The sequence below is a fragment of the Chiloscyllium plagiosum genome, unplaced genomic scaffold, assembly GCF_037043375.1.
Source record: "Chiloscyllium plagiosum isolate Xiang-an unplaced genomic scaffold, Cpla_swu_hap1 HiC_scaffold_9, whole genome shotgun sequence".
Taxonomy (NCBI): domain Eukaryota; kingdom Metazoa; phylum Chordata; class Chondrichthyes; order Orectolobiformes; family Hemiscylliidae; genus Chiloscyllium; species Chiloscyllium plagiosum.
In genome coordinates this window covers 64,973,103-64,988,237 of record NW_028270147.1, presented here as the reverse complement: position 1 = coordinate 64,988,237, position 15,135 = coordinate 64,973,103, and the positions used below count along the sequence as shown (strand labels likewise).

The following is a 15,135-nucleotide window of genomic DNA, read 5'->3' as shown; positions in this document are numbered from 1 at the left end:
ACATTGTCAATGTTGTGAGCAATCTACAAGGTGCACTGCAGAAATTCACCAAGGCTCCTTAGACAGTGCCTTTCAAACTCCTGACTATCCATCTAGAAGGACAAGGGGGCACATGCATGATAACACTAACACCTGCAAGTTCCTCTCCAATCCACTCCCCATTCTGACTTGGGAATATTTTGCCATTCCTTCAGTATTGCACGGTCAAAATCCTGGAATGGCATTGTGGGTCTATGCCAAATATACTGCAGAATGTAGTTCACCACTTCTTCCTTAAGAACAACTCAGGATGGACAATAAACGCTGGCCCAAGCCAGCAATCCCCATAATCCAAGAATGAATGTTTTTTTTTAAATTATGCCATTAATTTAGATAAAATTGAAGCTCAGTACTTTGCCAAGCATAAGCAAAGGAGCCTTTGTCTACCCAAGAGATGGGGAGATCATTAAGAGTATATGCATATAAATAACAATCACTAATTATATTTTGCTAAGTTTGTTAGACTGTTAATTTTGTTTTACTTAAGCATGTTATGACAATTTGTTAGTAGCTATATTTCTTCAATTTTAATCCATTATACTGATCATCCCAGGTCAAAGCGAACCATGGAAGAAACTGTGAAACTGAAGCAAATCCAAAAGGAACTTCAGACCTTGGATAGCTTGTTATCAAATGATGTTAACATCTTACGGAATCGTATTGAAAAGACCAGCTTGGAATATTATCAGGCTAAGTAAGAATACAAATACATGCTTGGTATTGTATAATTTCACTTTTAGTCTCCTTTTTGAGCAATGTTTAAGCTTTTCATCTTGCACTCATCAGAACAAGGATGCAAGAGACATGACTTATCCAGAATGGAAAGACGGTGCTGATTGGTTGCGCCATAATTGGCATGGAGATGCAGAAAGAACAATTAACAGACCAGGCAGGTAGCATAAAAGATTGTGGGAATCAAAATGTCATGACTTTCAGGAATCATTTGTTATAAGTTATCCATTTTTCATCAGAGGAATTCTGCACTGGAGATTCCTGGTCAGGGGCCTTCTTGTTAAGAGTCCATCCAGGAATCCACAAATTAAGCATGTAGAAACCACCCAGCCTTTTGATTTTACAGCAGTGATTGGGCCATGTTCTGTGATTTTTTTTAAAATAATCAGCAGCACAGCCACTATTGACAGCAGAAGGGTAACTTATGTCACATAAGTGTGAGTGTGACATACCAGGTAGGGAAACTTCTTTGGAAAAATTTGGGAGTCAGAGATTTCAGGCCTAAAGTGGGGTCAGGCCACAGAGTCGGGTGATTGAGTCCAGGGAGGGGTACATTTTGAGTAGTCAGTTTAATAGTTGCACAGCAATTAGTGTTTTTTTAAAATTGTCTAACTGTTCCCGGGTAACTATTAAGCTTAACTGAGTCAGGTCATCCTTTTTATTCAATCTTAATAGATTCCAAAGCTTCCACTTGCAGGTACATTGGCTGGGCTGTAGATTCTGACAAGAATTAAATGATTATTTGGCAGCTAAAGCTAATGTTATCACATCAGTTTTGTACCAAATAAAGTTTGGTTTTAAATGATATAATTAAATCCATTGTTTTAAAAGAAGTTATGGAAAATTTGTACCTTTTTAACAAAGGCATATCCAATTTATTGTTTAAAAAATGGGGACTGAAATCGATAATATGACAGGAAGGGTAGAAGTTGCAAGCTGAAGTTTTCCAGTTCGAGGATGAGTTATGGAAAGCTCTTGCACAATCCCTGTCAGATGAGGTTTGGAAAGTTTTGGATGTACAGGTGAAAGAGCTGGTTAGAGCCAGCAAAGTGGAAACTCTTAAAATGGCAAAAGGGTTAGAAACAGACTGGACATGGAATGGAAAAAATGAGATAAGCAAGTCTGTGGGATAAGAACAGGCAAAACCAATTATTCTCTCAGGACAGTCCTGTTAATGAAATCTTGGAGGGAGGTGGAAGTGAACTTTGCAGGGTTAACAGAATCCAACACTGGAGACTGGAGGGAAGAGTTTCAAGATGATTAGGTCACTGATAGTCTTTGAACCAACTTGGTTTGACATTCATTGGTGGTACATAGTTCAGACAGGAATTGTCAGTTTCTCAGTCTCTGACAAAAGACTTCACAAGAAAGATTGCTACCCCTTTTTAGCAGATTAAGTTATCAAGTTAGAGTTGAACATGTTCCAATTCAGAAGACATTGGGTTTGAGTGGGGAGAAGAACATAGGAACAGGCTTATGCCATTAGGCCCATCAAGCCTGCCCCACCATTTAGTACAATTTCGACTGATCAAACATTTCAGTGTCTTTTCCCAACTGATCCCAATAATATTGTACACTACTGGTAATCAGAAATCTGTTCATCTGTAACTTAAACGTACTTAAAGACTGTTTCCACAGCCCTCTGAGGTAGAATACTCCAAGAATTCTCAACCCTCTGAGTTTTTTTAAAACGTCTTCACCTCGAACCTAACTGACATTCCCTTCTTTTTAAATTGTGTCCTTGTTTCTAGACTCCCTAACCAGTGAATTCTGTACCCTGTGTATGTCTTTTAAATATTTGTAGGAGAAAGTGAGGACTGCAGATGCTGGAGATCAGAGCTGAAAATGATCTCCCACGAGGAGGTTGAACAGTTCATCCACTTTACCAACACCTTCCACCCCGACCTCAAATTTACCTGACCGTCTCAGACTCTTCCCTCCCCTTCCTAGACCTCTCCATTTCTATCTCGGGCGACCGAATCAACACGAACATTTACTATAAACTGACAGCAGCTACCTAGACTACACCTCCTCTCGCCCTGCTCCCTGTAAAAACCCCATCGCATATTCCCAATTCCTTCGTCTCCGCCGCATCTGCTCCCAGGAGGACCAGTTCCAATACCGAACAACCCAGATGGCCTCCTTCTTCAAAGACCGCAATTTCCCCCCAGACGTGATTGACGATGCTCTCCACCGCATCTCCTCCGCCCTTGAGCCCCGCCCCTCCAATCACCACCAGGACAGAACCCCACTGGTCCTCACCTACCACCCCACCAACCTCCATATACATCGTATCATTCGTCGTCATTTCCGCCACCTCCAAATGGGCCCCACCACCAGGGATATATTTCCCTCCCCTATCAGCGTTCCGAAAAGACCACTACCTCCGTGACTCTCACGTCAGGTCCACACCCCCCACCAACCCAACCTCCACTCCCGGCACCTTCCCCTGCAACTGCAAGAAATGCAAAACTTGCGCCCACACCTCCCCCCTTACTTCCCTCCAAGGCCCCAAGGGATCCTTCCATATCCGCCACAAATTCACCTGCACCTCCACACACATCATTTACTGCACCCGATGTGGCCTCCTCTATATTGGGGAGACAGGCTGCCTACTTGCGGAACGTTTGAGAGAACACCTCTGGGACACTCGGACCAACCAATCCAACCACCCTGTGGCTCAACACTTCAACTCCCCCTCCCACTCCACCAAGGACATGCAGGTCCTTGGACTCCTCCATCGCCAGACCATAGCAACACGACGGTTGGAGGAAGAGCGCCTCATCTTCCGCCTAGGAACCCTCCAACCACAAGGGATGAACTCAGATTTCTCCAGTTTCCTCATTTCCCCTCCCCCCACCTTGTCTCATTCCCAATCCTCCAACTCAGCACCACCTTCCTAACCTGCAATCTTCTTCCTGACCTCTCCACTCCCACCCCCACTCTGGCCTATCATTCTCACCTTAACCTCCTTCCACCTATCGCATTTCCAATGCCCCTCCCCCAAGTCCCTCCTCCCTATCTTTTATCTTAGCCTGCTGGACACACTTTCCTCATTACTGAAGAAGGGCTCATTCCTGAAACATCGATTCTCCTGTTCCTTGGATGCTGCCTGACCTGCAGCGCTTTTCCAGCAACACATTTTCAGCTTTTAAATATTTGTAGGTATGCATGGGATCGCCTCTCATTGCTCAAAAGAATTTACAGTGCTGTCCACCTGGTTACTTATGCAGTCTTTTGTGACCTAAAATCAGCTGTAGATTATTCAACAAATAAAGTTGAACCTTCAAAACTTTAATGAAAATAAGGTTTTTATGCTGGACTGCAATGTCTAACTAAGTGAGAAGATGATTGTCATTTTTGTTTGTTTGTAATCATCATTTAGTTCTCACACTTCGTAGCATACGTGGCAGACAAGGCATTCACTCACATCTTGTTTCCATTCTTGGGTTTTTCTGCGACAGGTAGCTGTTCTGTTAATAGAAACCATAGTTTGATGAGTGCCAGTTTGCATCAAGCTTGGCTGCCCAGGAGACCCATCCTCTTTTACTGCTTGCTGTAGGCACCATTGGGAGGATTTATAGTTTGATGTTATTCCCAGTTTGGCCAAGTTGTCAGTGCACCTTTTGTGGCTATCACGTCATGGAGTGGGACTTGAGCTAATAGCTTCTGACTCAGAGACACTGCGCAGATAATATCCACAGATCTTACTGATCTGTACCACACAAATTAGGAGTCATGAAAAAAGGCATACCTTGCATCAGTAAAGCAGATGGTCAAAGTGATATGCAATCAAACTAGTTATGGTGGTAGCAACACACCAATCCAGGTCTATTGAATTGATTTGGATTTCAAACTTAGATTCATGACCCACATTTATTTCAGAACATTTTTTGATGCAAATTGGAACAGAGTTTTGCATTTCAGTAATGTGAATGGGCAGCTTTATTAAAGACACACACTTAAAACTTGTAGGAAATACAATACTATGTTCTTGGCCTTAATTATCACATTTATGTTGGTGAGATATGAGAACAAATCATGTAGAAATATCTTGAGCTGTGTTATGATCTCTGTAGAGATTGATAACTCAACTTTTAACAAGAAATTTGAACTTTAACACTTACGAGAATGTAAAATTTTAGACAATTTAAGTGTTTTCTTCTGCCTCTCAACAACAAAACAATCCAAGCTTATTATCAAGCAGACTCCAGAACACATCATATGATTCTTTCTTTACCCTAAAGCTGCAGTCCTAAAAGAAAATTTAATAAACTTCATAACTGTGCCTTCTGTTCGTAAAATGGGATATTGCCCTAATGAATCATGCCAAATCATTTTAAGTTTTAAAAGGTTGTTTATTTGAATATGTTTTAGAATTCAAAGTTTTGCATCGGTTATAACATGTCATACTTCTTTATACCTCTTTTCTTTCCCCCAAATCTCCTCTTCCTGTAAGTTTCAGGACCAGATTTAGGCGGTATAGGCCAACAGCTCTGCCACTCATGTATAGACATGAATGATCTGATGATACGTAACTCCACTTTTCTGCCTTTTCCCTAGATCCCTCAATTCCCTTACTGATTAAAAACTTACAGGTATTTAACAACCCAGTCTTCACAGCCCTCTCTAGTACAGAATTCCACAGATCACTATTCTCAGGAGAATATCCTCTTCATCTGTCTTAAATATACAACTCCTTTATTCTGAGATTATGCCTTCTGGTCCTAGACTCTCTCACTAAATGAAACCACCTGTCTATATCAACAGTGTCAATTTTTGCCCCCTCCCCAAAAGTCTTGTATATTTCAATAATGTCGCATCTCATTCTTCTCAACCCCAGTGAGTACAGACTCAACTTTCTAAACCTCTCCTCATAAGACAATCTCTCTCTTGCCCCCACCCCCACCCAGATATCTGGTATTAGGCTAGTGAACCTTCTCTGTATTGCCTTTTAATGTCAGTTTATCTTTCCTTAGATTAGGGGATCAAACTGTTCAAAGTATTCCAGCTGTGGTCTGACTAGTACCTTTATGATTTTTTTTAAAGCCTCTTTACTTTTGTATTCCCTTTGAAATTTGCTTTCCCTCGTACTTGCTGAACTTGGATGCTTGCTTTTTGTGATTCATGGATGAGAGCACCCAAATCCCTCTATTCTGCAGCTTTCCAGAGTCTTTCTCTGTTTAAATAGTATTCTGCAAGCCAAAGTACATAACCTCAGATTTTCCAGCATTATATTCCATCTGCTGAATGTTCATCTGCTTATTAACCCCTCTGTATCCCTCTGCAGACTACCTCCTTCATCACTTGCCTTCCCACCTATGTTTGTGTCATCTGCAAAATTGGCTGTAGAACATTCACTTTCCTCGTTCAAATCCCTAATATATAGTAGCCTTGATCCCTGTGGCCTTGATCCCTGTGGCCCTCCATAGTTACAGGTTGCCATCATGAAAGTGCCCTCCTTATCTTAACTCTGTCTTGTATTAGTTAGCCAATCCTCTATCCCAGTTAATATACCACCCCCAACACTATGGGTGTTACTTTTATTAAGTAGTCTAGGAGTGTCAGAGTCATACAGCACAGAAACAGACCCTTCAGCCCAACCTGTCCATGTTGACTGAGTTTCCCAAACTAAATTAGCTTGTGTTTGGCCCATATTCCTCTAAACCTTTCCTATTCATGTACCTTTCCAAATGTCTTTTAAATGTTGTAATTGTATCTGCATCTACCACTTCCTTTGGCAGTCAATTCCAAATACAAACCACCCTCTATGAAAAATACGCAGTACCTCGTCAACTGTCTTCTGAAAATCTGAATGTGTTACAATCAGAGCTACCCTTTCCTGCTCATTACCTTCTCAAAGAATTCTAGTAATTTTGTCAGGCATGACTGCCTCTTCATGAAGCCATGCTGGCTCTGCTTGATCATTTTTATGTATTTCTAAATGTTCTTCTGTTACATCATTTCTAATATACTCTAATTGTTTTTACCTATAACTGACATCATGCTAAGTGGCCTATAGTTAACTTTTTTTGTATATTTTCATTTTTTTTTAAGAGAAGGTATAATGGCAGTTTTTCAATCCTCTGGGACTTTTCCAGAATTTGAGGATTCTTAGAATGTTACTGCCTTCCACTGCTAACCACTATCTTCGTCCCTGTTTCATACCTATTAGCCTGCATTTGTGCTGTTAGTTCATCTGTTTTGTTCCGAATACTATGCACATTTGAGTATTTACTGCTGTTCATCTGTTTATCTGCTTTGTCCCTTCCTGTCACACTCTTGGTATCATTAACCAAATAACTGTGCAGTAATTCTTGCATATCATCTTGTTTCGTAAGCATATGTTTTCCCCACTTTCTTTTCTCCACTTAGTTTAAAGCCCTCTCTACAGCCCTAATTATTCAATTTGCCAGGATACTGCTCCCAGCATGGCTCAAGAGAAGCCTATCCCATCAGAACTACCTCTTCCTGCCCATGTACTGGTGCCACTACCCAAGAACTGAAACTCATTCCACCCACTCCAATCTGTGAGCCACGTATTTAACTCCTTGACTTTATTTATCCAATGCTAGGTTGTTCTTGGTTTAAATGGCAATCCAGCGATTATTGGTGCCAATGTGAGCAATGACTTCTGTATCCCTCACCTCCCTCACCCAAGTTTTTCTCCCGTTCCAATGTCTGGCAACGGGCAGGCAACACCGCCTTTTTAACAGCCCTTCACGGCTGCAGAGAATATTATTCCACTAATTACATTGTCCCCTACTGCTATGATATTCCTACTTCACTCCACTCTCTTGAATAGTTCCCTGTAGCAAGAGTGCACCTCTGTCCCCCTTGTATCAAAATGTTCACTTCAAACCACATTTCAAATAGTACAGTCAGTGTACTCTGCCTTTGTCTCCTCTGTTGTAGTCTCACACTAACACTGCTCCTTACTAACTTACTGGAGATCTACTGGAGGTACTTCCCCCTCCTGGTATAGCACAATGAAAGTTGAAGATTGGTGCACCACTTGAAGGGTTAGAGGAATGAGTTTGTTTGGGAGAAAAATTAAATTGTATCACTGTATCTGCTGTTAGTTGACAGTGACATAAAGGTGCATTTTGGTATCTCCTGAGGAGCAAAAACAGAAAGGGATCCATGCAAAGAAGTTGTTCAGAATTGTGTTGTGTATTATATTGATTAGGAACAATTTTAATGACTTGTAATGATGTTTGCATACATGGCCCGCACAATGAACAAAATTCTTCTTGCTCATTATATGTCCTGTCCTTGCTCTCAGAAAGAGGTATGATCAGGCAGAAGTGGAATATGTTGCAGCAAAACTAGATCTGTACAAGAAGAATGAATTGAAGGAACAACTGACTGAGCATCTGTGCACAATAATTCAACAGAATGAATTACGCAAAGCTAATAAACTGGAGGAGCTGATGCAGCAATTGGAGATGGAGACCGATGAGGAACGGCTGGAACTGGAGATTGAAGTGGACAGTTTATTAAAGCAGCAGGCAATGTTCCAGGGAACTGATCAGGTTAATACAAGTGATGAGTCAGCACAGCAAGCTGTTCAAGCAGACCAACTGAATCATGTGGTTAAACAGGTTGAAGAAAAACAGATCTCAGGTGAAAAGGTTTCAAAGGACCAAAATAAATCTCAGTCAGAGAACATAAACCATAGAATATCAGAGAAGATTGCAAATTGAGTGTGTATATTTGTGCTTCAGAAATGGATTGAGATGAAATTGAGTTTTGTTTTCACAATATAAAATCATTTGTGTTCCTAAACTTAATCCATATTACCAATTATTTTTGGAAAAAAACCAAATATTTGAGGCTTTTGTATTTTTCTTATGGAGTATTTATGGCTCAGCCAGTAATTATTACCTATCCCTAATTAACCTTGAGAAGGTGTGGAGAGCTGCCCTCTTGAAGAGCTGCGGTCCATGTGTCGGTACACCAGTACTGTCAGTAAAGGAGTTTCAGGATTTTGACCCAACAACAATGAAGGAATAATGATGTAGTTCCCTGTCAGGAAGATATGTGGTTTGTAGGGAAAATTGCAGATGGTTTTCCCATCTATCTGTTGCCCTTGGCCTTCTAGGGGTGGTAAGTTCACAGGTTTCGAAGGTGCTGTCAAAGGGATCTTCTGAATTGTTGCAGTGCATCTTGTAGGTGGTATACATTCCTGCTATTTTGCATTACAGTAGATTTCTTTCTTTTGGTCTTTGTCTTTCTTTTTGTCTTTCTTTCTGTCTTTCTTTCTGTCTTTCTTTCTGTCCTTCCTTTTCCTTTTCCTTTTCCTTTTCCCTTTCCTTTCCCTTCCTTTCCTTTCCTTTCCTTTCCCTTCCTTCCTTTTCCTTCTTTCCTTCTTTCCTTCCTTCCCTTCCTTCCCTTCCCTCCCGTCCGTTCTTTCTTTCTTTCCCCCCCCCCCCCCAAGTTGTGCCTTCTACATGGTGGACATACTTTGAGGAAGCAAAAGCTGAGTTACTCGTTGCAAACTTAGCCCCATACTGCTCCTGTGGCTACAGTATTTATGATGCTAGTCCAGTTCAGTTTCTGGCTGTCAATCATCTCTGTCCCAATAACCAAAAACTGAACTGACCCAGTCTGATTGAGGTGATTGACCATGGACAATTAAAACTAGTCTCCTTTGTGCTTGATATGACTCTACCCATTGAAGAGTTTCCCTCAATTCCCATTGACTTCAGTTTTCCTAAGATTCCTTGATGCTACCCTCAAATAAGTAATGTTTTGATGTCTGGGGAAATCACTCTCACTTCCCTTTGTGTTCAACACCCTTTTTTTTTTACCATATTTGTACCAAGGTTAGGAGCAGAGTGAACTTGGCAGAACATAGCCTGCCCACTGACATTCAGTTCATGTTGAGCAACTGCCACTTGATAGCACCGTTGATGATGCATTCCATAAATAGTGAATAGACTTGATAAGGTGGTAATTGGGTCGGTTGTATTTCTGCTTTTTGTTGAATGGGACATGACCTGGGCAATTTTCCAAATTGCTGGCTAATTATCGTTTTTGTAATTGTTTGAGAATGGCTTGATGAAGAGAATGGCTTTTTCTAGAGTCCACATCTTCGCTACTGATGCCTAAATGTTGTCAGAGTCCAGAGCCTTTGCACTGTCTGGTGCCTTCACCCATTTCTTGATATCACATGGAGTGAAATGGATTGGCTGAGGGCTAACACCTGATACATAGGGACCTTGAGAGGAGGCCAACATGGATCATCCACTTGACGTTTCTGACTGACAATTGTTGCAAATGGATTAGCATAATCTTTTTCTCTGATATGCTGAACCATCATTGAGGATATTTCGGAGCTTCAGTGAGATGTTTAATTGTTATGCATGACTGGATGTGTTAAGACTGCAGAACTTGGATCTGATCCATAGGTTGTGGAATCCCTTAGCTCTGCTTGGCATCCTCTGCTGTTGCTTCACCTCATTAGGAGCATCTGATGAGCTCTGCTGCACTCTTCTTTGAACAAGGGTAGACCTCATGATTTGGTGATAATGACAGAGTGGACAATATACTGGGCTGAGATTACAGATTGTAGTGGAATACAGTTCACTTGTTGACCCTCCATGTTTTATGGATACCAAGTGTAGAATTGTTAGAACTGTTCTAAATCGACAGTATTCATTATAATGTGAGTGTTACACAACAGGGGAGTATCTTCACTGTAAAAACAGCTCTTCATTCCCACAAAGACTTGTATGGTGGTCATTCCTACAGGTGGATGGATCAGGAGATAACCACAGTTGGTACTGGCGATATCTAGGACATTATCTGCAAGGTTTGATTCTGTGGGAACACCTGTCAGGCTGTTGTTTAGCTAATCTGTGAGACGGCTCTCCCAATGTTGGCACAACTTCCTCAATGTTACTGTGAAGGATGTTGCAAGGTTAATATGACTGTGTGCCATTGTCATTTCTGGTGTCTTAGTTGATCCCCCAACTAATCTGTTTGATTTTTCTTTAATCTGTTTCTAGTGGGTTAGTATATATTGGTTGCTAGCAGTTGAAAAGTCAATACATTGCTATAATTCTGAAGTCTTGATAATGACTGCTGTTATGGTGGTGATGGTAGATTATCCTTCCCAAAAAGGACATGAGGGAATGGATTTGTATGACAATCGATAGTGGTTTCATGATCACCTTTAGGCTAGCTATTAGTTCTGATTTATTAATTGAATTCACATTTCACCATCATATCTCCAAAACATTAGCATGGGCCTCTGAATTAGTGTTCCAGTACAAGACCATTGACAACCGTTGACAAAATTTAAGTTGAGTGAAAGCCAGATCACAATATAATTGAGGTATTTTGGACCTGATGATTAAACGTTTTTACTTGAGGCACTTTATAAGTGTTCCTACACTTAATCGACTCTTCTAACACACTAACTTTAACTTTCTTTAAATTATAATGTGTGTCATATAGTTTGTTTTCCCCATGATGTCTTAACATTTGACCAGTCAAAATGTTGCCTTTGAGAATGCCTAATTTTAGGCAAACAATTTTTATAGATATTTGCATGAAGAGATATCATTGGCATTTTCTTTAAAATTTAAATTAATCTATGTTTAGGTTTGTACTTCTGCTTGACTTTCTTTGTGGTTTTCAAAGTAAACATTTTCATAGAACCACATGGCTTAAGTATTTAAAGGTGAAATAATTTATCTTTTGTGTAGTTCTGAATTTTTTAACCTCTATCTTTTTTTTTGAGATTGTTAGCAAGGCTGCAGTCAACCTGCTGCAATAGTTGTGTCTACTTTAAAACAAAATAGAGGATGCTGGAAATCAGAAACAAACACAGAAAATGCTGGAGAGCTCGGCAGGTCTGTGCAGAGATAAATTGAGTTAACATTTCGAGTCCAATATGACCTCTTCTGAAAAGAGTCATATTGGACTTGAAATGTTAACTATATGTTCACTACAGACATTGCCTGCTGAGGTTCTCAAGCTTCCTCTGTTTGTACAAATATACCAACTTGGTTTTGACTTGAGCTGTAGATGTTTATTGTAAAATTTAGAAAAGTTGGGTATTATACAAGCTGTGCACTGTAACCAATTCCAAAGGGAGCTAAATTAAACGGGGAGCTAAAAAATCAGTTAATACAGAAATCAGACGTGCAAATACTATAAGTTAGGTTCACAGAAGTGCAAAAGATTGTGTCCTTAGTATAATAACAACAACATCCTTTAAGTTTTTTCAGATCATTAAGCCCTTTCCTATATTCTTAATGGCAACACATCTAACAAAAATGTTATGTTTGTTTTGACTGACTGCTGCACCAACATAGAGAAATTTTTGATTTGTTTGTTCATCTACCCCTATTTTCTTGTTAACTTCTATTGTGTCAATGGAAGCAAACACTAATATTGATTATAGAATGTATACATTATGGATTTACACTAGATTTGAATTCACTTTGTTAATTCGTGGCTTCACTTTTAAATCTGTATTTTTGTATTTACACATTGCTCCGTGGATTAATTGATTCAAGATTGATGCATCGAAGTGTATTTTGTGAAATTAAATCTGAAAAGATTATTGTCGTTATTGGATTCTTGCATTCTAAAATGTATTTTATTCTGGGATTCACGTACAATATTTTCTTGCCAACCATACAGTACCCCCTCCCATCACCTGCATAATTTTGTTCCTTCCTGAGAAGCTAATTATTTTGGTTAGAATATAGTACCACCAGTGCAATCAATCCCTTGGTATTGTTGGAGTCCATGTCATATTACCTGGTTACTAATTTACAGCTTCCAAAACAATGTTTTATCAAATGTCCATACAAAAGTATGTTTTCCAGTGAAGTCAGTGTTTAAGCAAGAGCAGCACCCTAATTGCATGGTTTTTTCCCATGCCCAGTTGCCAAGTCTGGAGAGAAGCTGAAAGTCAATTGTGTTGTCTCTTTAAAATCCAATTATTCTTTCAGTTTGGTTAAACTGTTCTGAGGTGTATTTTTTTTTTTAAATCCAGTAGGACACAGTTATAAATTTTCTGCATTAGAAAACGTGATCTGCAAATGTGAAGTAGTTCTATATATTTTTTACAAAGTCAATACTATGTTGTTTTAAAATGAAAATTAACACTGGTTACATTTGTAGCTGTTAAGTTGCCTTCTTTAAGGGCCTATTCTGGGTCCTGTAAAATTGAAATAAGACCAACAAAAATCTGTTGCGAATACCTTTCAGGTTTGAACTGGAATCAAGTGCCAATTCAATTAGTGGTTGTTAATAGGTAAGAAAACACATTTTTTCCTTTCTTCATCCCCTTAATTTTTCACACAACCTTTTTGATTTGATTAGTTTTCTATAGTTAAAACCCACAATTCTAGATTATAATTGTACTGGGGTGCATTTCACTGAGGTCATAGAGATGTACAGCACGGAAACGGACCCCTCGGTCCAACTCGTCCATGCTGACCAGATATCCCAACCTAATCTAGTCCATTTGCCATCACTTGGCCTATATCCCTCTAAAGCTTTCCTATTCAGAAACCCATCCAGATGCCTTTTAAATAATGCAATTGTACCATCCTCTCCACCTCTTCCTCTGGCAGCTCATTCCATATACACACACCACCCTCTGTGTGAAAAAATTGCCCCTTAGGTCCCTTTTATATCTTTGCCCTCTCACCCTAAACCTATGCCATCTAGTTCTGGACTCCCCTACCCTAGGGAAAAGACTTTATCTATTTATCCTATCTATGCCTCTTATGATTTTTTTTAAACCTCTAAAGGTCACCCCTCAGCTTCCAGTGCTCCAGGTAAAATAGGCCCAGCCTGTTCAGCCTCTCCCTACAGGTCAAATCCTCCAACCCTGGCAACATCCTTGTAAATCTTTTCCGAACCCTTTCAAGTTTCACAACATTCTTCCGATAGGAAAGAGACTAAAATTGCCCGCAATATTCCAAAAGTGGCATAACCAATGTCTTGTACAGCCGCAAATGACCTCCCAACTCTTATACTCAATGCTCTGACCAATAAAGGAAAGCATACCAAACACTGCCTTCACTGTTCTATCTACCTGCAACTTTACTTTCAAGGAACTATGAACCTGCACTCCAAGGTCTCTTTGTTCAGCAACACTCCCTAGGACCTTACCATTAAGTGTATAAGTCCTGCTAAGATTTGCTTTCCCAAAATGCAGCACCTTGCATTTATCTAAATTAAACTCTGCCTGTGAGCGGCACGGTGGCACAGTGGTTAGCACTGCTGCCTCACTGCGCCAGAGACCCAGGTTCAATTCCCGCCTCAGGCGACTGACTGTGTGGAGTTTGCACATTCTCCCCGTGTCTGCATGGGTTTCCTCCGAGTGCTCTGGTTTCCTCCCACAGTCCAAAGATGTGCAGTTTAGGTGAATTGGCCATGCTAAATTGCCCGTAGGGGTATGGGTGGGTTGCGGGTCGGTGTGGACATGTTGGGCCGAAGGGCCTGTTTCCATACTGTAAGTAATCTAATCTAAGTAATATAATCTAATCTAAATCTCACTCAGCCCATTGGCCCATCTGATCAAGATCCTGTGGTAATCTGAAGTAACCTTCGCTGTTCACTACACCTCCAATTTTGGTGTCATCTGCAAACTTACAAACTATACCGGCTATGTTTACATCCAAATCATTTATATAAATGATGAAAAGTAGTGGATCCAGTACTGATCCTTGTGGCACTCCACTAGTCACAGGCTTCCAGTCTGCATCTTAAAGTCATCTGGATATCACCATACTTTACACTTGATTCAGTTCTCAAGGACCACTAATATAAATATGGCTTGACTGTAAATACCTTCTTGTGTTTGGTCTTTCCAATCGTAATCAGTGTTTACCTTTTGTGAGAGTTCACTTTATGACCTTGTATCTACTTTTGCCCCTTTCAATAAAATCATGGCTAAGCTGTTGTTTTGAAGTTTATCTTCCAGTCTATTGAGGACCCTTAATTTCCATGCCTGACAAGAATCCATCCATTGCTGTCTTAAAAATGTTCAAAGGCTCTGCCTTCTGCAGTAAATTGTTCCAAAATTGCACAATCCTTGGTAGGAGAAACAATTCTGTCCTTAAAGGGTGATCCCTAGTTTTCTGATTTACACAGAAAACAACCTTTTTCTGTTTATCTTGTCAAAAGAATTACGATCTTGTACATTTCAGTAAAATCATGCCTCAATCTCCTAAGGTTTAAACTACCCCTTAACTGCCTTCAATATATTTACTTTGTCTCTCAAATAAAGAGACCAAGATTGCAGTTTTTGAGATCTATGGGGTTTGTCAGAGATAGTCCCTTCTAAGAGAATTAGCCATATCCTATTTCATAATGATGAATAATTACTTC

The 15,135-nt window shown here is 40.1% G+C and overlaps 1 protein-coding gene across 2 annotated transcripts in view; it reads left to right on the top strand.

Moving 5' to 3' along the window:
* The window catches only part of gorab (golgin, rab6-interacting), a 52,374-nt gene extending 37,667 nt beyond the window's left edge, over positions 1 to 14,707 (top strand). For both annotated transcript variants that reach the window (XM_043699490.2, XM_043699495.2), the window contains 2 exons: positions 593 to 733; positions 8,057 to 14,707. In XM_043699490.2, coding sequence (XP_043555425.1) covers positions 593 to 733; positions 8,057 to 8,477 — 562 coding nt within the window. In that variant the 3' untranslated portion in view covers positions 8,478 to 14,707. The remainder of the gene's footprint in view (positions 1 to 592; positions 734 to 8,056) is intronic.
* The last annotated feature ends 428 nt before the right edge of the window (positions 14,708 to 15,135 follow it).